The 25,701-nt window shown below is 38.7% G+C and overlaps 1 protein-coding gene across 4 annotated transcripts in view; it reads left to right on the top strand.

Annotated features, from left to right (window-relative positions):
• Positions 1-25,021, top strand: part of prkcea (protein kinase C, epsilon a) — a 62,959-nt gene extending 37,938 nt beyond the window's left edge. For 2 of the 4 annotated variants that reach the window (XM_057357885.1, XM_057357889.1), the window contains 8 exons: positions 425-524; positions 742-947; positions 1,054-1,227; positions 6,359-6,513; positions 18,083-18,221; positions 18,361-18,549; positions 20,212-20,358; positions 22,738-25,021. In XM_057357885.1, the coding sequence (XP_057213868.1) occupies positions 425-524; positions 742-947; positions 1,054-1,227; positions 6,359-6,513; positions 18,083-18,221; positions 18,361-18,549; positions 20,212-20,358; positions 22,738-22,884 (1,257 nt within the window). In that variant the 3' untranslated portion in view covers positions 22,885-25,021. The remainder of the gene's footprint in view (positions 1-424; positions 525-741; positions 948-1,053; positions 1,228-6,358; positions 6,514-18,082; positions 18,222-18,360; positions 18,550-20,211; positions 20,359-22,737) is intronic. The other 2 variants (XM_057357888.1, XM_057357887.1) reach the window with 2 other exon arrangements.
• The last annotated feature ends 680 nt before the right edge of the window (positions 25,022-25,701 follow it).

Here is a 25,701-nt window from a genome sequence, read left to right as displayed (position 1 = left end):
CAAGATGATTAGACTTGAGATAAGTATCATTATTGTGATAATGATAAAAATGATGAGATGAAATATATATTATAAATATATATCATATTATATATTAAAATAAAATATAGAAATATATATTTATATATTTTAATTCCTCTTTAATATTTCAAAATATTGAAATATTATTTTTGAACATTGTAATTTCTCTCTGCAAATCCCTTTAACCATTATTCCAATAATCACTTTATTGCATGATTACTTAGAGAATTTTGAATCTAATTTTCGATTAGATTCAATTTCGATTTCAAAAGATTTAATCTTTTATTTTAGCTTCAAAAATAAAATAAACTTTACTAACATTGTTAGTTGTAATAAAATATTAAGTGAGAGATATTCAAATATGGAAATATTAGTATTGATAATAGAAATGTTCTTTCTTTAGTTGACACCAGGGCAGGACCCTCAACAACCCACATCAGAAGCCCCAGCATCGGAGGAAGCTGACCGCTGCAAATCGGCTCCGAATTCACCCTGTGAGCAGGGTACTGAATCCCTCCCTCACTCCCTTTCTCTCAGTCACTTAGTATTACACGTTCAAAATTTATTTCGACACAATAATTTTCCTTTTAATGAAAATAATCTTTCGTCATTAACGTGAACATATGAATCGTTCATACTTTTGTGAAAAATAAAGGGAAACATTTTGAGCTTTTTAGATTTTGCTTCGTCTCTCACCAAGTTCTGTGTTTGTATCTGTAGCAGAGCTCGCAGAACTGGAGAGCATTCGTAAAGCCCTGTCATTTGGCCAGGAGCACAAGTCTTCCTCCTCTTCCTCGTGCACCGGCGTTCAGAGCGCAGTGACCGAGGGCCAGGAGAATGGAGACGTGAAGCCTGTCCAGACCAAGAGGATGAGTTTGACAGACTTCATCTTTATCAAAGTGCTGGGGAAGGGCAGTTTCGGCAAGGTGAGGGACCTTCGAAGATAGTTATGTATTTGATTGTATATCCTCAGCTTTAGTACATGACAAAAGAAAAAATCAGGGTTCAAAAGCATTTGAAAACCTTTTCTAGGTGATGCTGGCCGAACTGAAGGGTACGGATGAAGTCTATGCTGTGAAGGTGCTGAAGAAAGATGTCATCCTGCAGGATGATGATGTGGACTGCACTTTGACAGAGAAACGCATTTTGGCCCTGGCTAGAAAGCATCCCTATCTTACTCAACTTTTCTGCTGCTTCCAGACAAAGGTATGAAAGCCACCAAATCTTCTCTACCTCTGTCTGTAGCTCAGACCCTCAGTCTTTTCTCATTAAGTTGAGAACTACAATGTCTTGATGAGAAATTAGTGAAATCATTTTCATATTGTTCTCATTCTCGTGTATGCAGATGATTTTAGCCTTTAGCCTTAAGTGACTTATAATGCATTTAATGGGCATGTTTATTTGTATGGATGTGAATCCATGATGTTGAGCTACAGAAACTGTACAGAGATTTCAAGTTAAAAATGTATTCGTCACATACACAACCGTACATAGTACGAAATGCTTTTTCGACTGTCCAAATAAGAATAAGAAAAGAGATAGGAAAGGAAGGAAGGTTAAACTATATATAAACTATATATAAATAGTGTAGGGGAGTGAGGAAGTGTCCATGTAAAGTGCAGGTGCTGTGCAATATTTATTTATGTACCAAACTATAAAATGAGCAATAAAAACAAGAAATATTCCAGGGTTATAGATGTGACATAAAACTTGAAATATGAGGTCTCAGAGAATGTATTAATAATGACTATATTATGAACATCTGTGTATATTTTCTTAAACCCCTTTAGATAGTTTAGACATCAGAAAAATATCAGTCTATACACTTTTGCCGTTTTAAAAGGGAAATAAACATGCTGTATGGATGTGATAAAAAGTACACCGTTTTTGAGAGAACATAGGTTGGATTTCTGTGAATTAAAATGTACAAACCAGAAGCAATAATACCCAACAAATGTAGACTGATGGCTCTTCAAAGAACATAAAATAGTTATATTTTATTTTCATGTGCCCATTTATGAGGAAGATGGACCGATATGGATGTGACACTTTTGAAAGTGACACTTACCTGACTATGGAAAATCTTTGGTATTTTTTGTAAATAAAAATGATTTAAAGTCTTTAGGAGATATTTTACAGGTACCACCAAATTCTGTCATCTGAACTATCAGTATGGTGAAAACCTTTGGTAAAAACGTCCTATTTTTCATGCATTTTCCAGCAGATGGCAGAGCCACACACAATAGATAAGTTCATCAGAACTGCACTTTCAGTTACAGGAGATCTCCAGCAGGTGGAGTCTTTTCCCCATGATTGTGAAAGACGTTTCTTAAGATAGCACTGTGGTTTTTAGGTGACAGTCTTGTGAATCATCGTTTCCAAAAGTGCAGGAGGTTACATGGGGTTTCTATGAAACTTTTTTTGAGCGCCTAAAATGCTTTTGGGAGTCCAAACTACATGTTTTATTTCTTTTTTTAAATGAATTTTTACTAAAATATATCCGCAAATGTTGTGTTGTTTGGCACCCAAACCTCCACACAAAGCTGTACATGTATTACATGAGGAAGGTGAAACTGAACGTATTCTATCAATAAACAGCACTTGTCCTTTATAAGCAGGGCTTTTATCGCCGCCACTGCCTCTTCACTCCGTCCTTCTCTATTTGACACTTTCACTTCTTTTAGACCTCTTGTTCTGCTTCCCCTCTCGTGCCCTAGTTACAATTACTTTGATATCTAGTGTTCTCATTTCTTTTTTTACTCTCCACCACGGTATCTCGTTCGCCCACATCTGAGAATGCAGGCCGTGTGCTGAGGGATGGCAACAAATAGATGCAAAAAAAGGAGAAGATGTTATGTGGGGGAGTTGTGTACTCTTTGTGAACTGGAAGCTCTGGCTTTAATCAGACCTCGGGATCAGGGCCATGTTCTTATCGTGCACAACTATGCGGCAGAAATGTTGGGACAGCGGGCAGACAAGCTCCTACAGATAGAAAGTGGCCGAAGGAGGAGGGCAGAGGGGCTGTGTTGAAGAACCGTGGGGAGGATGAACATCTGAAATCTGAATGATCGTCTAGAAAAAGAAAGCAGAAAGAACAGAGGCAGAGTAATGCTCGAGCTATTTAAAGGGACTTTTAAATTAAAGTTAAGCAAGTAAGGGTGACTGTTTAAAACACAGTGGTGGTCAGTAGTGGCCAAGAACTGTTTGGTTACACGCATTCTTCCAAATACCTCTCTCTGTGTTCATCAGAAAAAATAAATGAATACAGATTTGGAACAACTCATGGTGAGTAAATGATGACAGAATTTAGATTTTTGGGTGAACTGTCTCTCTATGCAGAAAAAAGGTATATTTGCACTTTTTGAGAGACATCCATGACATTGTAAAGCTAGTTTTTATGTGTCATTTTGCAGAACAGTAACTCATACCACTGCAGAGTAAAAAGAATCGGATGAGTCAGAGAAAATGTCTCTGATTTTATGGTTTGTTATGGTTATAGATAGTGATAAAGTGACATCACCATGCTTTTCATTATCCGCCAATCACAGATGAGGTCATTGTCACGGTCACAACCCAGAAGCCGTCATGTTCTGCTCTTCGCTGTTAAGCAACATATAGTTTAGTTGGGTTCAACGAGCTTGTGTCCTGATGTTCAATAAGATCTCCACACTCCAGTGATGTCAGCGCTTTCAGTGTCAAAGCCATCTGAAACATGCACCTTCATAGACGCCTTACACGAACACAAAAATCCTTTCTGCCGGTCTTTATCTCTGTTCAATCTGGTCTCTTTGTCTTCATTTCTCTCCTTGCTTACTTATTTTTAGATGGAATTCCCGGAAATACACAAAACGTGTGCTGTTCAGTGCATTGTATTTTTAATAGCATTGGAGTATATTGTTTGCCAAATGCATACAAGTGAATGTAAACCAGCAGGATATTTTTTTGCTTATTTCATAAAAACAATGAGTAACCCCGCAGAATGCACTGAAGGGTGGAGATGTGTGGGTTTTCATGTTCAAAGACCTAGATTATAGATTACAGGTGTAATTGTGCTTGGTGATGTCTTACAGACTTGTATGTTTTCAGCCCTAGGTTTGTCAGGTGTCTCGCACCTGCAGTCTATAGAACACAAGCTATTGAATATGCTATGTTATGTATCTTTCATAACATGTTACATTAGTATGGGTGAGACTAAACAGACGTTTCCTTACACCACCCGTCTGTTACAGCCCCCTTTCAGAAGAATGGAGAACACATGCGCGCACACACATGTTAGGTTTCTATACATTGTGGGGACTTTCCATAGGCATAATGATTTTTATACTGGACAAACTGTATATTCTATTGCCTTCCCCTAACCCAAAATCTAACCATCACAGAAAACTTTCTGCATTTTTATATTTTCAAATAAACATCATTTAGTATGTTTAATAATCATACTATACTAATAATTGGTCCCCACAATGTAAGTGTGTGAGACTTTTACTATCATTGTGGGGGCATTTGGACCCCACAATGTATAAAAACAATTACACACACAAACACACAGAGGAACATTTTATTATTTAGTGCTTTATCATAACTCGGAAAATGTGGTGGTGTTCTCAGTTGTGTTTCATTTAAGTATCAACTTAGTCTCAGATGTTTCTCTTAGAAATGCTTAGGGGACATTAAATAGAAACGTTGTTATAAATACATTAAGCGTGTGGGACTGTAAACTTTATGTAGGTTGTAAAGGTAAAATAATCTGGATTTGGGTCAATTTGATGATAAATGTTTCAGTTGACTTTGAAATCTTTACTAATATTGACTTCAGATTGCAGATTTGACAAATCTGAGCTCATTTTATGACATTGTTGAGATCTCTTCTGAAAGTCTTTTTTGAGGAGAAATATCTGAGATGCAGGAGACTTTAATAATTTCATCGATGTCTAGTAGAAATAATTGAGATATAGCTACACACATACACAGCAAGTATTATTCCAGATGTGTTGGTATACAGCTTTTTTCTGTCGTGACCCACATGTTTTAACATGTTCTGTTTTGAGCTTTATCAAAAATTCTTTTTTGGGGGGTTTTGTCTAAACCCAAATGGGGCTGTGCTCTGTCCGCTAAATTCAAATCACAGTCTTGCAGTCCAGCCGAAACGGAAGACTCTATTTGTCCATTTCTAATTAGGGGCAGGAAATGTTTGTTCATATTGGATTGGGTGGGCCTCCTTCAGATTTCTTGGCACATTTACACAAACTATTTAAGCATCCTGTTTAAATTCCTCCCTCTCTGAATAAAGAACAAAACACACAGAAGTCTGCTCTTGTATGCTGGAATAAAAGAGCCGTTCATCAAACGTCAAGGCTCACAAGAGTTTGTGTCAGATGAAGAATGTGAAGTAGAATGTGGTAATATTCGTGGTAGCACTACATTTGTATTGTGCGTTAAATACAGTCCACTTAGCTAAGAGCTTTTTATTTAAAGATCGCTGTGACGAGGGAGACGGGACGAGAGCCGTGAGAGAACGAAGCGAGGTCTCGCATCTCTCTCTCACGGCTCTCGTCCCGCCTCCCTCGTCACAATCGCGTAACGCACGCAGTTTCTGCCAATCTCGTATTAATCTTGAGTGCCTAATACAGTAGTATTGCATACGTCGTATCTTCGAAGAGTATTTAGTTTGATCAAATTTATAAAAGAGGGATGCAGTTGTACGATTATTTCCGGAAAACACGAGCTGCTAGAGGTGGGACTAGTGGGGAGAGTGGGATGGAACTACAGCACAAGCAAGCAACACATTAATCCCCTCGTGTTTTGTACATTATGCACGTACACGCCGATTGCCAACAAAACACAGATGTATGACTTAGTTTGACTTACCACGTGCATTTCATGTAAGTCTTTTAGCACTGGGACCGCGCCATCTATCAGTTTCAAGTGATCTCCAAATCCAGCGTTATATCCACCGTTTATATAACATCCATCACTGAAATGCCGTGAACAAACAGACACACCTATTGGCTTGTGGGCGGGCTCTTTCGCCTTCGCTTTGCCGTGCTTTTGGCTAATAAAAGAAATAGGATCCCTATGACGACACTTGGATCAAGAATTAGAAAAAACCTCCCGAAACAAGTTTGAGTGCTGGGGAAGTGTATCAAGTACAGAAATACTGTCATACGTTCAACTCGTTTTTTAACAAGTTCACCATGTAAAGCATGAGAAGCCAGCACGTTTAACAGTGTAAAGAAGTCAGAATGCATGACATAGCATGATAGCTCCACTTGACTGGTCTAATTGTTTAATAAAGGCTAATAGAAACGTACTACTCTCTTCCTCTCTCTGTCTTTAGGATCGGTTGTTCTTTGTTATGGAGTATGTGAATGGAGGAGACCTGATGTTTCAGATCCAGCGCTCGCGCAAGTTTGATGAAGCTCGCTCTCGCTTTTACGCAGCCGAGGTGACATCAGCACTTATGTTCCTGCATCAACACGGCGTCATATACAGGTAAATACACACAAACACCTAAATATGAAGGGAGTCGTTTCTGCACCAAGAGCTTCATCATACACAGCTACAAAAATAACAGTTTTCAAAGTTTCTATGAATCTTTACAAATATTTCAGAGACGTTTATGCATTTGGCAGATGCAGTTTAGGGACATTTTATTAGTTTATATTAGAGTATTAAACCCATGACATTGGTGTTGCCAATGATGCAGCATTAAGCTTCAGACAAACAAAGCAATGTTTTGATACCATCACAAAGCCTTTTCTGTGAAGTCAGCCTACAGATGGCTTTTTTATAGCGGTCTCTGCATACAGTAGTAACATGGGACAGAGAAAGTATTAACTTTTTAATAAATTACACACACCAGTCATGCCATGAGACTGCCGTGTGACTACAGATCCCACAGACCTTGGCAGTTGTGCAGTATCTAGGCATGATGTTAATAAAATGCCTGAGAGCCTTTAAGTGCTTGTTTTTCTTTCTGGGATATATTCAGGGAGGGTTAGTGAAAGATCACGCCATTGTCAGCGTAACATTTAGTTCAATGCTAGGTGTACCTTTTCAATTAAGTTCTTATTCAGGTTTACTCCCCTAGCAAAAGGGCTAAACATAAGTGTTTGTTTTGAGCAGACTGCAAAAAAAAGATTTTCTGACTGTTTCTTGTTTTGCAATAGAAATATTGTCGCTGTCGGGCGGAAACCTCCTATGTCCAAGTTTGGTCAATTTCATATTTTTTCACAAATCGATGCTATTGGTCAGTCCACATGTGGGTCTGTTATTTTTACAAATTATTAACCAATCTAAAGTGTTGAAAATAGCTTGAGAGCAAATCTCTTAACTCCATTGGACACTTCAACTGTCTGATAAGTCTCGTAACTCCACGTCTTCTTCACTCCGTGGGAGCCTCTCGGCATTACGTCTCCTGATTGAAAGTCTTTTAGACAATAACGAGTGAAAATAGTTAGGTAGGTACATTTGAGTAGGCCTGTTTTGTTAAAAATCGATAGCTGTAATGCTTCGGTGCAGACGGAAGCCCGTGAGCCACGAAGGTAAGTTTGCGAGCAGATTCGGCTAATTTCCGCCTATTAGACAGCCTAGTCAGCTCATCGTTTTTTGTATTACATCACTTATAGTTCTTAAACCTTTAAAATAGAGTTTAGGAAGATGTATGTAACCACAGTCGTTAGCTTTGGTTAACGATTGAAGCCTTTTCTCTTGTCAAGAGGCTCAACGTGACCGCCGACTTTATTTGCGTGCAGATTAATTTCTGCCTATATTAGACAGCCTGTTTAACATTTTATTTTGGTATTGCATCACTCATAGCTCTAACGTTTAATATAGAGTTTAGGAAGATGTATGTAACCACAATCATTAGCTTTCATTAGCTTTTAAAGCCTCGTCTCTTGTCAAAAGGCTCAACGCGACAGCAGACTTTGATGAACACTGCTGGCAGCAGCGACGTCTGTGTCCGTACCATTCTATCAATGACAGCGTAATCTCGTATCTCCCTGCTCCCAAGTCATAAACCTTGTATCTCCGATTAAACATGGTTTTGGGGAAATGTTGTGTTAATGTTGGTACACAACAGTATATGATAGCAATATAAGGTATAATACCAACTTTAACGATACAATGTTTAATAACTCAGTTTTTTTAATTTCCTGAAAAATAATGGTTTTGGAGATACGAGGATTCCTCCCGACAGCGACGATATGTAAAAATTCTTCAAATCAAAACACTTTTTTCAGATGCAAAATGACCTCTAGTTTAGTTTTCTGAAAAAAATAAAAATGAAGTAACTTTATGCTTAAAACAAGTGAAAATATGTCTCAAAGAAATTAAAAAAATTAAGTTGAATTTTGATTTACGGTACCTCTTCATTTATTAGTTAACTCAAGTTTATCTTTCAAACCCCATTGGCAGATATTTTGCTTGTTTTAAGCATAAATGAACTTAATTTTATATTTAACTTTGTCTTGTTTTCAGAAGCAAAGTGACCTAAGCAAGAAATACAGCTCTTGAGGTATTTCAAAGTTGATGAGATGAAACAATTGCACCAGTTCTCAAGGGTCTTACCCGCACCCTTGTTTGAAGGGTTGCCATGACAGCGGCTAAAGCAGGCCTTTTCCTGTCTGTAAGAAACTACGAGAGAAGCCCCTTCACCTGTTTTGAACTTCCTTATTCGTACACACCCATTTAAACAGCCATTGACACACAGACACAATACAAACTGTTGTATTTCTGAAACTTGCATGATTATGCATAAATGCACTATTTAATCTCACACTCTTGCGGTCTCTAACACACACACACACACACACACACACAATTAAACGTATCCTAAAAACTGAATACTGGAGCTGCAGGGGGTCACATGACCGCAGAAATGCACGAAAAGCAGTTAATACTTATCCAGACCTTGAGTATAGTGTAGCACTGTCATAATCATCCAAAGTTCTGCTGAGTCCTTCAAGATACAAGAGGTCAAACTACACACGACCAGCCATCATGTATGCATTTTTAAAGCCCTTATCTCTCCTCCGGTGTGTTATTACGTCAGAAATTCTCACCTAATCACTGTCCTGATGTTGAAATATTGATCATTCTAATTCAAAAAAGTGTATAAAGGTTCATTAATAGTAGTGAGCTTTCCAAATTATGTAGTCTGTTCCAGGCTTTGTCTTTGGATAATAATAGTTACTCAAAGAGAGATTATTCAGATTTATGTATTGATATTTTATTCTGTGTAAGTGCAAATGTGTGGATTTGTTTTACATAGCAGATCTGGCCTAAGACAGACCTGTGGAATGTAAATGGAGGTGTCGGGTGTATTGGTAAATTAGAGTTACAGTCAGTGAAATGAGAGGCTCGTCCCCCTGCAATTACCAAAATATCCACTAGTTTAAGTTTTCTTTGGGAGGAACATGAAAGAAAAATTGTTAAAATGTACTACAAGCGTTGTTGGGTGTACTATTCTACAATATCAGATTTCCAGATCTGTGCCAAGACCTGTCTGAGAAAGTTTATGAATGCCAGTATTTATGTCAAATATCCATTTACAGTACATTTTTATTGCATATATGATGTGTTATTGGTAGAAGCTACTACATATTGTATATAATGTTACAAAAACATTGCATCCAAATGACAAACAATCTGACCATTTAGACTAAAGCACAATTTTTAATCACATTTCAATCTGAATACCAAGGTAGTTTGGATCAGCTTTGTAAAAATCGTAGTATGAAGCCCTGTCATGACTATCAGACTTAAAGCTTGTATCTCCAAAACTGCCATTTTGCAGAAAATGAGAAAACACTTTTAATAATTGAACACTTGTTTTCTCAAAGTTGATAATCTCTCTTTATTACTTATTGGTTAAGCAAAACACACAGACAAACATGAAGGGTGACCAACAAGAAAATGCAAATCATGAAAAATGGAGATACAAGGTTTCAGTCCAACAGCTATGTTGTGTAACCTGTTTGTTGTAAAATGTATAACTATTATGGTAGATTGTCTTCATGTTTTCTCTACCCTTTTGGACGTGTGTGGTCAAAGCACTGTGTTTTTCCTCTTCTTGGGAAGAGGGAAGAGAAAGATTCAAAGAAGGAGAATATATATGATTGGTTTGTGTAGGTCAGCACTTGACCTGGACGTACATCCAGTACAACTCTGATTCCTTTCTCAATGTTCATGTGTGTTAAACTGAGATTTTATTTTGTCAAGGGTCGATCAGTGTCAGAGCTTCATCTTAAAGTGATGAGGGACTGAATGGAAAATCACTCCACACACAAAAGGAACACAGGAAAGGGTTTCAATAGGGCCTAATTATGTGTGTACACGTGCATGTGTTTGTGTGCGGGTGTCCATGCAAGGTGCCACCATGTGTACGTGTTTACTGTGGGGAAACCACACTCAAAGATCTATCTAGGGGATGTGTGCAAGTTATATTTAAGTGTGCTGAGAAATTGTCAGTTTTGATCAGTTTCAGTGACATCCAAGGCCCCTGAACTCGAAAGTTGAAGAGATGAGACTGCATGTATTGAAAGTGCTGTTTATTTGCATGCTCTGTCTGTATTGTTTTGGCGTCTGGTTTACTAAAGAAATTATGCAAATCGGCTAAACACAGTTTTTACAGCCCAGTTCTCTAGCATGCAGGTTTGTTTTTTTGTGCCGGGTTGTGAATGATTCAGCAGAGTACTGTGAACTAGCATATTTTACTGTACATCACTTCAGCATTGTGATCCAAGCACCTGAATTGGCTCTTGAAAACTGAGCTCGACTATACTGCATGCTCAGTTGTAAGTCTCAATACTCCATCATTTCATCAACATTAAATGAATAACTGATGCAACAATCAATAGATAAAACACACAGCCAATGCTTCTAATTGCAGTTCTGTTTACTGCGTGAATATTGCGTGAGTTAAAAGAAAAGCGAGTTATGTGAATAAGATGCTATTCAGAAAGAGCTTGGAATAGGTTAAATTGGGAATGGTGAGAATAAATTTGCCTCTAAAGATTTTGTGACCTTGTAGACCTGTGAGCAGAATAGGCGCAAAAGAAGTTCAACACAGTCCACTTTAATTCAGCTCTTACTGTGCAGTGGACAGATGAAAGCTACAGTATTTTTGGTTCTGTCTAAAAATGAGTTCATCTGATGTCATGTTAAACGGATCACTTGACAATACCATCCACGGTCACTGACATAAATGGAACAGTTACATAAACCCGGGTCCCGCCCTCTTGTCGGAACAGTACCTCACAAAAAGATCTTCTCTTAACTTATGCCAGCAATGAAATGTTGACATTTGTTTGCCAATCAACCATCAAAGACCAAGCCTGTTTGGCTAACTTGTGCTCCTTTTGTCCTGGTTTTCTCACACCATGGACACGTGTTCAAAAACACAGAGACCTTGTGAGTGAATAAATTTATGGAAGAAATTAAACAGTGAGGAGAAAATGTAAGGTTTAATTTGACTGTGTAGCGAATATCCATGTGATACATACTGTATTTTTTCCTACCATTCAAATTTTGCGTTTTTGCGCTGAATTGATATTTTTCTAACATTCTGGTTAGGTTTATTTTAACCGTAATTATTGCACTTTTGCAAAAAATTCAGACATTGTAGACTAAATATGAAATAAGGTTTACAGATATCTAAAGATAAAAAATATTGTGAGAGGCTTTTTTGATGTTTTACATGAATTTGCATTCAAATTTATTTGCATATTTTTATTACTGTAGATTCACATTAATTGTTCGTTTTGTTTACATAACACTCATGTCATTCCCTTGCTGCCTACCTACCCACACAGGATCTTTAGTCATGTGATTTAGTCAGGAATAGCATTATAAACAGAATCGCTTTGCCTGTAATACAATATGATTGACAGGTTATACAAGAGTGGTGTTCTTATCTGAAGAAGTGTGTAAATAGCTTCTGTATTCCTCAATATAACACAAACACACAGATACACGCAGACCATCAGATTTCCGACCTGCCATGGCACCATTAGCTAGCACTGTGTTTGCTTTTATCTTTTCCAAGGTGAGAAATGATGGTTGTCTCGTACTCCCCTGACTCTTCCTACCCTCCGTCATTAAAAATTATATGTTTTAGAGCATGATAGGAGCCTGGAGGCATTACATGTCACTGACCAAGTTGCTCTGATGGTCAACCATTAGGAAAACATGCTTCATGTGGTATAATCTGCCTCTGAACCAGGTGGAGCACACGAGCAAGGCTTTGAATAACATTACATGTACACATTCCTTAGACACATGCCAGAGCTTTTCAGGTGTGTGATATACGGATACAGGAGTGATCTATGGCTTATTTCCTGAGTATGCGCTTCTGCCTTCAGGAAGACGGTGTAGAGTGCCCAAATGTCAACTTTACCGATTTAAAAATTCCTTTGTGCCTGTCTCTATTAGAATATTGAATGGTAAGGATAAAGGCCAATGACTGTCCCTGTTAGCACTTATTTCCCTAGAGGATTACTGTTTTTACTATTTATTCTATTGTTGGTCATTGTTATTTATTGCTAGTTTTATGATATTCGCAGCAGTACGTGCAACAGTACTGGCCGGTTGAACTGTGCAGTATGATGTCTGTCCGCATGTTCTGTCTGGATTGTTAAGGCGAGTTTATGTGACTGATTAATTTATTGACTTATTTACCTACTGTGTATTTATTTACTTACATATTGTGTCATTGTGATTTGGAAATGCAGTATTCACTAATTTCAAGACAAATTTCCCCAAGGGGACAATAAAGTATATTGTATTGTATTGTATTTACTCAGGAGGTCACCGGTCACACGACGATACATTTGAAGATATTTCAGCATTCTATATCAGTGCAGTCTTGATGACCTTATTTAGATGATCGTAGAAAGCAGGGGGTAAATAGGACAGGGAAATTAAGAAGCAGTTCATACAAAATGAAAATGACCATTTTTAGGCTTCTTTTCTTCAGTTGAACAAAAAATGTGGAATAATTGGAATTGTACCCATTGCCTTTTCCATTGCATTATAAATATTTTCTGTGTTATGATTTTGCTCAAAGGTCTAAGTATCTTGCTACAAACATACTTAAAGGGACAGCTCACCCACAAATGAAAACCTCTCATCATTTACTCATCTTCATGTCATTTTAAACCTGCATGACCTGCATGACTTTCTTTATTCTGCAGAACACAAAAGAAGATATTTGAAAGAATGTTGGTAACCAAACAAGCATTGTATGGACACATACAATGGAACATTTTTCAAAATATAACACAAAACACAAAAGAAGAGTCATATACAGGTTTTGGACAACATGAGGGTTATTAAACAATGTCACATTTTACAATTTAGAGTGAACTATTCCTTTAAGTGAATGGAAAAACATTTTAACATTTGCTTGCACAAAGTAAATGTGTTTCTTACTTGTATAAATTGACAGATGAAGTCTGTCAGACTCTGTATTTTTTTAAAGCAACTGCTTTTTCTTAATGTCCTGACAAAGTATGTGCAAAATGACTTTTAAGATTTCTTTAAATGAGCAAATAACCACAGCTGTGATAACTTACACTTTTAATTACAGTTACACAATTTGCAACCTGTGTTTTGTACATGACATTTATCAATTTGGCAGAGGCTTTTATCCAAATCGACTTTCAGTGCATTATCAGTATGTGTGGTCATCCTTGTTTTTTTAGACAAAAGCTCAGGGAGGCAGTTCACTCGAGAGACTGACCTGAGCACACGGTCATCAAACTCAACCTTCATTGAAGGAGTAGTTCACATTAAAATAAGCCCCCATTGACTTTCCATAGTAATAAAAAATACTATGGAAAGTCAATGGGGGCTTATTTTAAAGGGAACTACTCCTTTGAGTTGTCCTCTCTCTTTTTTAGTGCTTGTCTTTTATCTTGCTCTGACATACTGAGAAAACAGGACTTATCATGCATAACAATCAGATTAGCTCCTCTGAACATTCCTGCCAGTTACAGGTTCCAGACAGTTTGTCCAGGTGTACCTGCGCAACACACAAGCACATGAAGTTTGCATATAACAACAGTGTTCTAAATATATTCAAATAATCTGTTTGATTACTTATAATGTATCCCTAATGCTTGAAATTTGATCATCTGAACCATAGAGATGCACTACACCATTTTGACTGACATGGCTGGTATTTCTGATATGAACACGTGTTGACCCCACTAAGCCCTTTTAATTTTTCTACATGTTTGAAAGGTCCGGCCACTGATGTGTCCTCTTGTGTCCTGGCTGACTCATATTGGGGTCTTATCCTTTAGCCTTTAAAATGGCATGAGAATGATTCTTTTTTGTCTCTCAGTGCTGTTTTTGAACTCTGTGTTTTTTTTACATTGTTTGTTTGTTGGTTATGAAATGATGATTCCATTGCATAAAATATGGAAAGGAAAGATTTTAGGAAGGGGAGGGTAGTGCTGTGAAATGAGATGACATCTGAAATTCTGGGTGGTCTGTTGGGTAAGGCCTCTTCAGACACAGCAAGAGAAATATCCAGCATTGTGTCCATTGTTGCTGTTGCTTACCTTCTTTTAAACATATGGACCCATATGTCTTAAAACAGTCATAAACCACATTAATATCTGTGACTGTGTTCATGTAAAAAATCTATTTCTCATATACACTTAAAAATGTTGGGTTATTTTCAGCCCAGTGTTGGGTCAAAAAGGGACGAACCTAACCGTTGGGTAATAAATAAATTTATGTTGGGTTGTTTCATTCCAAAATTATGGGTTGTTTTAACCCATTGTTGTCAAATATTTAACCCAACGGCTAGGTTCATCCTTTTTCAACACAACGCTGCGTTGAAAATAACCCAGCATTTTTTAGTGTGTCAAAAACAATCAACTTGAGATTTGTGAAGGTCAAGCTGTCCAGTAACTGACTGAAGGCTTAATGGCGCTTTGCATGTCAACAAACTTATTGTGAAACATAGCCCCCCTAAAACTGCTGCTGTTTTCATCTACACAAATGTTCAGCCCTGAGCACTCACAAAACCAAAGCTAACGGAGAGCAGGTTGAGTTATGAGGAACGGTGTTGTGTGTTATTGTTGTAAAGGTCTAGACCAGGAGTCTTCAACAAAAATTGCTTGAGGTCCAGTAAACGAACCCTCCTTACCAGCCGAGGTCCGGACAATTAAATATCTAAAAATATGAATAGATGGTTTTTGGCAGACCAAAGAAATAAACATGTCTTTTCATATCTATAAGACGGCATTACAATGTCTGCAACAATATAATGAAGGAAAATGTGCAAAATGCCCTAATCTCTAAACCTGCACTGAACATACATTCATTTCAACATGAACAACTTTAAAAGAAAACTAAAGTGTTGTTTTCTGCTGAACTGAGATGAACAAATAGCATCATCAAGTTGTGACTGATCATCCTTTGATAACATTTCAGCTCTTCTTGTGGCTGTTGCAGCTGAAAGGGGAGTTTGTTTAATATTTTATTTTAGTTCATGTCTTTATTTTCCTTCTAAAAGTGTTTCACACGCAGCCTCCATGCACTCTTTTACTATTTCCCCATCAGTAAAGGTCTTTATGTTTTCCTAAGATCCACTGTATTCTTAGGGAACATTCATATCCCCTCTGTCAAGCTCCTGAAGCTTGCAGACGACACCACACTGATCGGCCTCATTCAGGACGGTGACGAGTCTGCTTACAGACAGGTGGGGTCAAGGAGCTGGCTGTCTGGTGCAGTCTTAACAACCTGGAGCTTAACACGCTTAAAACTGTGGAGATGATCGTGGACTTCAGGAGAAAGCCCCCTGTTCTCCCCAAACTCACCATCATGAACAGCACTGTGACTGCAGTGGGGTCATTCAGATTCCTGGGCACCACAATTTCTCAGGATCTGAAGTGGGACACTCACATTGACTCTATTGTTAAAAAGGCCCAGCAGAGGTACTTCCTTCGCCAGCTGAGGAAGTTCAACCTGCCACAGGAGTTGCTGAAACCGTTCTACTCTGTCATCATCGAATCCATCCTCTGCACTTCTAGAACTGTCTGGTTCAGCTCAGCTACCAAATCTGATCTCAGAAGACTACGGAGGGTAGTCCGGACTGCTGAGCGTATCATTGGTACAACCATCCCCACTCTCCAAGAACTGTACTCATCCAGAATGAGCAAAAGGGCTGGTAAAATCACTCTGGACCCCTCACACCCAGCACACTCCCTTTTTGAACTGTTACCGTCTGGTCGACGCTACAGAGCACTGAGCACCAGAACGACCAGACACAGGAACAGTTTCTTCCCTCAGGCAATCCATTTTATGAACACTTGACATTAAACGCAGAACACACAACTCTGTTTTACATTATTTATTCACCAAATTTGCACATATCAGACCTGTACATACATAATTGTCTATATTGTATATTGTGTTTTTGCTGTTTTGTACATTGCCTATTTCTATATTATTGTATATTATATATATATTTTTTTTATCATCTGTGTTCTGTCTTTCTGTTGCACTGTGGAGCTTCTGTCACTATAACAAATTCCTCGTATGTGGAAACATACTTGGCCAATAAAGCGCATTCTATTCTATTCTATATGCTGGTTGTTGGGTGGTAAGTGAGTGAGGGAGGACCCGTATAGATCGCTCCTACTGGGCTTTGAGCTAATATATGTCCGTGTCCTTACCTCGGACTGCTGCGTGTAAGTTTCTTCATAGTGTCTATGTCTAGTTTCATAATGCCGTTTAAGGTTTCCACTTTTGACAACCGCAACAGACTCCGAGCAAATGAGACAAACCGGCCTCGTGCATGTCGATGCAGGAAGAATAAATGCAAATCTCTCGAGCCATTCATCTCGGAAAACATGGTTTTCAGCGTTAACTTTTCTAACTTTTGAAAAGGACGTTGTTTTTCAGTCACTGACAGTTACATCTGTCTGCGCGCTGTGCAGCGAGTCTGTCTCGACTCTCTTCACTCATCGACGTCTGTACGTAGTAACAGTGCGCGCCGCATGTGTTAACTGTCTGTGGCGCCTTAAGGTCAGTTTATGGTTCTGCGTAGGACCTACGCCGTAACCTACGCCGTAGCCTACGCAGAGCCGCGTACCCTGTGCGTACCCTACGCCGTAGCCTGACGCGCACCTCTCCAAAAATGTAACAACGCGTCAACTCAACGCGGACCCTACGCGGACCGCAAGCGCTGTGATTGGTCGGTTTGGCAGCATCGTACTTCCTTCTACGCATTTCCGGCATCTTCTTCTCTGGTGTCTTCTTCCGGCAAGTTCAGAGTCCACAAAAGAACAACATGGTGAGCATCGACATCGACCAAGTTACTGAGCGTCTGATTGAAGAGGTTCGGAAATACACGCATCTGTATGACTCCTCTTCGGCGGACTATAAAGACTGTCAGATGGCGGCGAATTCTTGGAGAGAGATTTCCTCTAACGTCGGTTTGGCTTCCATTGTCGTTTGCAAACACTAGCATACAGTACACACACACAAAACATCGGCGAAGAAGAGCAAACCCATGAAAACACAAAGAGCCAACTAGCGTTTCGGCGGTGTAATTGCAGTATGACGCATACTCTCAACGCAGAACCATAAATGTTCACGACGGCGTCGTCTACGTACGTAGGCTACGCCGTATGTTACGACGTAGGTCCTACGCAGAACCATAAACTGACCTTAAGGACCCAAACTGCTACTGAGCGGACCTTGATGTGCCTGCTATAAATTTGATTGCATTAGAAAATAATGTTAGGCGTTCATTTATTTATGACGTCAAAAGGCTTTGAGGTCCGGACGGACGCATCTCGCGGTCCGCATTCGGACCGGAGTCCGCTAGTTGGTGACCCCTGGTCTAGACTCTAGAGAACGGTCAGGCCCTCAAGGCCCCGTAGATAAATTGTCAGCTTACTGTCTCACAGGCCCCAATTCACACCACTGTTTGAAACCGCATAAACTGTTTTAGTAATTCATTAAGTTCGCACACCAAATATCGTTCACAAATATGTGAAAAATGGCTAATTTTGGTTATTTTTTCTTGTCACTGTAGAGACCTGAAACTGGATAACATTCTGTTAGATGCTGAGGGACATTGTAAACTCGCAGACTTCGGCATGTGCAAGGAGGGCATATTGAACGGGCTCACAACCACCACCTTCTGTGGGACTCCTGACTACATCGCCCCTGAGGTACAACCTACTCACCTGTACATGATACAGAATATCATACTGTACTAACCACACTAACCATGCACACTTTTTTCATGTTAAATATTACGAACTTATTAGACATTATCTCGACAAAGATCCCCACTTTCTTCTCTTTCAGATCCTGCAGGAGTTAGAGTACGGGCCGTCGGTGGATTGGTGGGCTCTGGGTGTGCTCATGTACGAGATGATGGCCGGTCAGCCCCCATTTGAAGCAGACAATGAAGATGACCTGTTTGAATCCATCCTACACGATGACGTGCTTTATCCCGTGTGGCTCAGTAAAGAAGCAGTCAGCATTCTGAAAGCCGTAAGTGGCTCGTTTCTTTTTTGTCGACGTGATTTTTCTATTTGCGTGGTTTGCGGGTGACCCATTTGTCGTTTTATTCGCTTCCTTTTTGTAATGTTCTTTCTTCCTGCAGTGCTGTATTGAGCTCCACTGTATGGTCATGTGCCCGGCTACACTTTCCCTTTGACTTCTCCAACCTTCCTCTGTTCATTTTCTCCTTTACCTGTTACCCATCCTCCTTCCATCCTTTTTTTCTGGTATATTTTCCTCTGATTTACAAGAATACTAATTTTGCACGTTTATTTAGCATGACAGGATATAATGTGATTTTTCCCTGTAATGTTTAAGTTTTGTGCATCAAAATTCATAAAAGTGGTTTCCACCAGTGGCGGCGTTTCACCAAAACCTAGGGTATGGCAAAATTTCCTTTGGCCATACAACAACGACATTCCAAAGTAACGGAACTATAAATTATGCCACATCATATCTAAACAAAACGTGTTCAAGAATCCACGAAACTGAATGAAAGCACAAACATGCACAAAGACTTACAGATAACAAACCCTACCCTCATATCGTTTAAAATGTGTTTTTTAAAGCTCTAATTTCTGCAGCAAAAGGGCGACTCCAACAAAATATCTACTAAACCATCTGCCATTTATACTGTGTGTGACGATCGCTTCAAACCCACAGCCAGATGTTGTCATAACAACCACCAACGACAACGTTAATCGGAAACGAGTCTAAAATATAGGCCAAACATGAATTTTAAAGCAAACTGAATTACCTTGTCGCAGTGCAGTTCATTGCATAATTAGCGGCGAGGTTGAAGCAGTGCAGAATCTCAAAGTTCGTGCAAAATCTCAAAGTTCATCCAAATGAAAACACAGGTAACGTTAATCCAAAAGACGCGTGGATATTTAGTGCAATGCGACTGCGCAACACCGGCACATGGAGTCAATTTTTTAATTATTCACAGATAATACAACAAATATTATTCATCTTGCAATATTTATACATCTGGCTTTGGCAGATAAGATTGTTATGTGACTGTTAAAATAAAAAATTATAATTGCCAATTTATTGGCATATGTCGATAATAAAGACGTCCCTACTTACCGTACCATACACTTTATTATTAAACATCTCTTAGGCGTTTTTTAAATAATTTCTTCATTTTGTTGAAAATAAATGCCTGTATGATTTAATATGTGATGTGAAAATGAAGACAAGTTAAAGGTGGATTCGAATCTGCAACGCGATAGTGTCAAAAATGACTAGTCAGGCATCTTACCCACTGCACCATTGAAGCTGTTGATGATCAGTTATCGTTTTTACATTACTTTGTTTCCACTGTTTTGTCTGAATGCTAGGGTATGGCAACTGCCATACTCTGCCATTCGCAAACGCCACCCCTGGTTTCCACAGCCTTGACACCTGAACTGGACCGCCCCACCACTTAAACCACACCTTTACCATGAATAAAAATGATTGACAGTCAAAGTGCATTTCTGATTGGCCAATTATTTAATTGACTTTAAAAAGGGGCGTGGCTGTTTAGAAAGCCCACAAAAATAGGTGTGATTTCTCAGGGCACCTAAAAATATCACTTACAGCCTCTTCTAAGATTGTTTATACTTCTGAATTATGATGAATATTACAAAATATTTTCTCTTTTTTCAGTTCATGACAAAGAGCCCAAGTAAGCGTCTTGGCTGTGTGGTGTCCCAGGGGCTGGAGGAAGCCATCAAAATCCACCCCTTCTTCAGAGAGATCGACTGGGTCCTGCTGGAGCAGAGGAAGATCAAACCTCCGTTTAAACCTCGCATTGTAAGCGTACCTGCTTTCTCACACACAGAAACCAACACACACAGTCACGCGTACATTTTACGATAACACACATTGCAGTCACCCAGTTCACACACTTTTGCCTGCAAAACACATGAACAGTACACGTTCGTACTCTCAGACACTTTATCTGTCATGTTCCTCTGAGTTTAGCGTTTGCGGTCTAGACTGAAAGTCGGATGCCACAACGGCACTTCTCAACTTCTGCTTTCCCATGACGGGGGAGAGCTGAGGGTGTGTGTGTGTGTGTGTGTGTGCGTGTGTGTGTGTGTGTGTGTGTCTACATGTACACACGTGGGTGCACTTTAGGTGGAAAGGTCACAGAGAGGTTAAGAGAAAATGTGGCTGCCGCTTGCTCTCTTGCCCTCTGAGTAACTTTGAGCTGGTGTCCTGTCACCACTGTGGCTTACCAGCAAACTCTCTACATTTTTAGATACGCACCTGTGGTACTTAACTGAAGCCTTTCCTGTTTCTCAGAACAGAACTTGAGAGAAATTTTAAATGTAAGCCAGCAGGTTTAACCTGTTTTTTTTATTATTGTACAATTAGACAGATTTCAGGTTTACCTGATCGTGATTGCAATGGTATTTCAGGCGAATATTTCAAGTAAATGAAAGAGAACTCAGAATCTCAACACGCTGTTATATTTTATCATCATTGGCAGCTGCTAGGCTGTTTGGCTAGCTTCAAAACAGAGTATCCTAACAACCGGTTGGCATCATAGAGACATGATTTGGTTCTTTCGACTCATGTTAGCAAACAGGACTTCAGTGAACACCTGTTGCTGCATGCTAATAGACGGATTCTTCAGACGCACATGCATGGCCCAAAGTTATCTTCCGGTCTGTGTTTGGTTATCTGTCTGGCTAGTGGCTAGTAATAGGTTGTTTGCGCATGATGTCACGGCACTGCGCGAAGTGCCGATGGAGGGCAGCAAGTGATTTTCTCCAGGAATTCACTAGAACAAATACAAAATACCTATGTTTTGCATCGTTTTTGATTGTTCAAATCAACCAAACCATGAAAGGTGTTTTTATTGTGTATAGTTGATGTTCATGAAGGTTACAATGAAACAGCTTAACGTACTGAAACAACGACCACTTAAAACTAAATTTCTATTAAACCTTAATTGTAATAAACACTAGCTAGCTACTGTTAAAAGAACAAGCACTTATTCCAGGGATAAGGATATTCGTTAAACTTGTTCTTCATAGAAGTTCATTATAAAGAAGCCACATGGCTCAAGGCAGCGACAAACTGAGAAATTGTAAACATAAAACTGTTCTGTTATCATGTTTATGTTTGATATCAGTGAAAAAAAGTATTTCTTTTGATTTTCCGTGGTTGTTGTTTTGGTACGCTGTTTCCTTATAATGGACTTCTATGGGGAAGAAACGCTTAATGCGAGATTTTTCACTTCATCCATTTAATAAGGGCTCGTTCTTTTAACGGAAGCTAGTGTTTATTACAAGTGAGGTTTGACAGAAATTTGGGCTTACCTGGTCATTGTTTAGCTGGTTAAACACAATGGAGAAAATCACTTGCTGCCCTCCAGCCGCTCCTAGCGCGTCATGAAAACCACTTGATTGCAAACAACCTACAACAACAATTTATTTTATATTGAATTTATATTTATTTATATTAATATTTTATTGTATATTAATTGTATTAAATTTAATTACAACTACTGATTCTTTGTGAAGGTCTACCGGAAGTTAGGTTTGGGCCACATAACATTTGTTTATGTTGTTTCCGTTGAAACCGGCTATAGCGATTAGTTAAGTGTTCAAAGATGTCAAAAATGATGACTAGAACATACTAGCACTAACAAGTTAATCATGTTATAATTATGTTAGCATCATTTTAAATTATGCTAGCATCATGCAAAATCATGCTAACATCATGCTGAAACATGCTAAATAATATTAGCATCATATTAAAACATGCTAGCATAATTTTAACTACATGGTTATCGTAGAAAAAACTAATTCGTGATTTTGATATTATTGCAATATTTATTTAAATGTTTTTTTTTAAATAAATAATACTATTAGCCAGTTTCATCTTTAATTTTGTTTACTTTTATTATTTTTTTGGCCAATGTCATGCTCAAAATATTAGTATAGGAAGGCAGCGACTTTGTAACAATTCTGGCTATTAAGGCAAACATTTAAATGGGTGTTGAATAGTTTAAGACATCGCAATATTAACACAATAGCGTTAAGCATGGTTTTTAATATCACGGTTGTTGTCAATACCAGTATAGTGTACCAGTATATTGTGAAACCTAGATAAACTTGTTGACCTCAATAAAAAACAACCATCCGTAATACAAACATGTTTCTCTCTCTCATGCTGCAGAAAACCAAGCGTGACGTAAATAACTTTGACCAGGACTTCACTCGCGAGGATCCCGTGCTCACGCCGGTGGACGACGCCATCATCAAACAAATCAACCAGGATGAATTCAAGGGCTTCTCCTATTTCGGAGAGGAGGCTTTGTCTTAAATCCCAACTTGGCACCATTCAGTTCAATTCCAAAACGTCAATCATACCCACAGACACTCAGCAACCCACATCGTCATGCAATACATTAACACACTTACACAGAGAAGAAGGCCCAGAGTTCTGTTCACCTTTACTGCTGTTTTTGTCCTGTATTTTTCTCTGTTACCCCAAAATTTGTACTGCATAATCTCATTACAGTGGATCTCATGCCAGGCCTCTACCGTAACATAGTTGAGTGTTATTGCAAACCAATCAAAAAAGAATGTTCTCCAGAACCCCAGAAGCAAGGGTCGGAACGCACTACCTTAAACCAAATTGATGATGAAGATGATTGTACTACCGGTTGGATACCAATCGGCCGTCGTACTCCCTGATGGAAAGGAAGTTTCAGAGGATGTGCCCTTGGGGAAGAATATACACTGCATATGTGACAAAGAGACATGTTGTGCTATGCAGTCAAATGCCTTTTTGTGTATTCAGGTGACATTTTGGGAGCAATTTTATAAATCATACAAATATGTTTGTAGTATATAATGTATATGCATAGATAAATATTCCATAACAGTGTTATGAAGGTCCATTAGGAATGATAACCTGCTGTATATGGGTTGTGTAATGAGGTGTTCTGTCGGCCTGAGTAGGTGTGTGCATGACATGTATGTGTACGTGTGCATGTGTCTGCATGAATGAGAGTCGGAGGTCTTGCCCTCCCGAAGCTCTACAGTTCTTGTTGTTTTAATGCTGTTTCGCAATGGCTTTTCTTTTGGCGCTTGATCGTGTTAAAATTGCAGCGTGCGTATGTGTGTGCGTGTGTCGTGCTCGCCGCTATGCAGAAGAAGGTGTAGTTATAGAGATCAGACCAGCACCCTTGGCTCATGAATCTTTTTTGTACAGAACTTATAGTATTCGCTCCAAAGCCCGTGAAAGCTTTTTAGAGTAGGCAATTGTTGCATGGTTGCAAATTGTGGTGTTATTGAGTAGCATCAGTCTTATGTTTTTGACATCTATGTGCAATACCCTAAACACATTTTCCCCATAATTCTTTATTTTCTTGATGTTTTTGTTAACAGTTTCTCTCATGTGGGCTGATATACCTGCTGGTCTTAAAGAGTGAAGATAGGTTTAAGCTTCACCAAAGGCTCTCTCTCATGCTGTCTCTGTTGCTGGTTACATCTCTCTATGCCACTCTCATGTACATAGTTTGCTGAAGTACATAAGCTGTGGAATGTTGTGGAACAATGTGTGAGCTGTTAATTTATTCAATATACATGTTGCTATATGCTTGTGTCAGTAGGTCATTTCTCAGTGTCTCTCAGTGTATTTCAGACCTCCATAGTTCATTTAATATTCAGATTTGTTTATCGAATCATGGTATTTGTTCTTGTAAATTCCCTGTCGTTGAACAATTCATGTGAAAAATGTGAAAGATTTTAAAGAAGAGGTAAACTATGAGAAAAGGGTACATTTCAGGCGTACTAATTAAAAACCTTCTGGAATGTGATGACTTTTGTTTTAACAATTGAGTGGAAATTTGAAGAACTTGTGTTAGTTTGTTTTTTAAAAAAGGTGTTCTTTTAGATTTTTTCCTTGACTGATTTTTTTATGTTTATTGCTGTCTAAAATTTCATTTCGTTTTGTTCAACGTTGTACTGTTTTGTTGCTTTTTTATCTGTGTCTGTGGGGTGATCACGGTAGCTAGCATGTTGCTATGAAGCCTTTTCTCCCGCAGGCATCTACCTGTAGCAGTCTCAGCACCACCCTTTTGTTTTCTTTTTATTTGTAAAGGAATGAACTTGATATATAGAAAACATCCATGGTCTGTCTTTAAAGTCAAAGTAAATAAACAAAACAAAGAATTACCTCTTAAATTAAGTGCAAATTCTCTTGCTGAATATTGAATATTTGCGCATACAGTATTAAAGTACATAAATGTTTCATATGTATGATAGTGCTGTATTATATACATCTGGTATTGGATTTTTAGTTTCTGTAAAGTGAAGCTTTATGTGCACAGAGGTATTTTGTTCCTGATACATTAGCGTTATCGCATTGTAAGCATTTTACTATGTGCCAAATGTACTGTCATCTAAAGGATGTGAATGTTTTGTTTAACCTATTAAACCCCAAGATGTATGAAAACTAACATGCTTGGTGATATGTTTATTATCTTACATGAACACACGAGCACCCATTCGGAGGAATTTTTCAAATTGCATAGGAAATTGTGGGGGAAAGTGAAACAAGCTACTTCAACAGTCATTTGAAGTAAAGCTCTGAATGGAAAAGGTGGGCAGAAGCAAATTTTGGTTGTCACCATCTCAGAAACAGTTCTTACCATTCTGGTAAGCATACAAATGTGAGTTTTTTTCATCACCTGCACATTTTGTCTTTTTAAGGCATGCATGCATGCAACTAGCTTTTCATAATTATTATGTTTGTGGGGATCTATCTATCTACATTTTTTTGCATAGATAAAGTAGTCGGATTAAGCTTCTGATCTGTTTTATAAATGGGAACTGGCTTGAGGTCATTTCCAAAGCAATTATGGACAAGATTTACTATTGTAATATTTTCCCATGGCCAATGATCTGTTGTGTTTTCTCGTCCACGTTCAAAGATTAATATTCAACCCTGATCTTTATTCGCGCATCCGCCTTTCCACTTTCTCTAATTTGGCTCACTCTCGGTCCCTTCACGTGAGTTTTGCGATGTTTGTTTGTCATCGGACTTCTAGCCTTAAATGATGTTAAAAAGCGCACAGACCTCGAAGCGCGCTCGCGTCATGAAACCGGAGGTCCCGAGCGCGCGCCGAGAGAC

This window comes from Triplophysa rosa, linkage group LG18, assembly GCF_024868665.1.
Source record: "Triplophysa rosa linkage group LG18, Trosa_1v2, whole genome shotgun sequence".
Lineage (NCBI taxonomy): Eukaryota > Metazoa > Chordata > Actinopteri > Cypriniformes > Nemacheilidae > Triplophysa > Triplophysa rosa.
The sequence above is the reverse complement of the archived record's forward strand: the minus strand, read 5'-3'. Positions and strand labels throughout refer to the sequence as shown.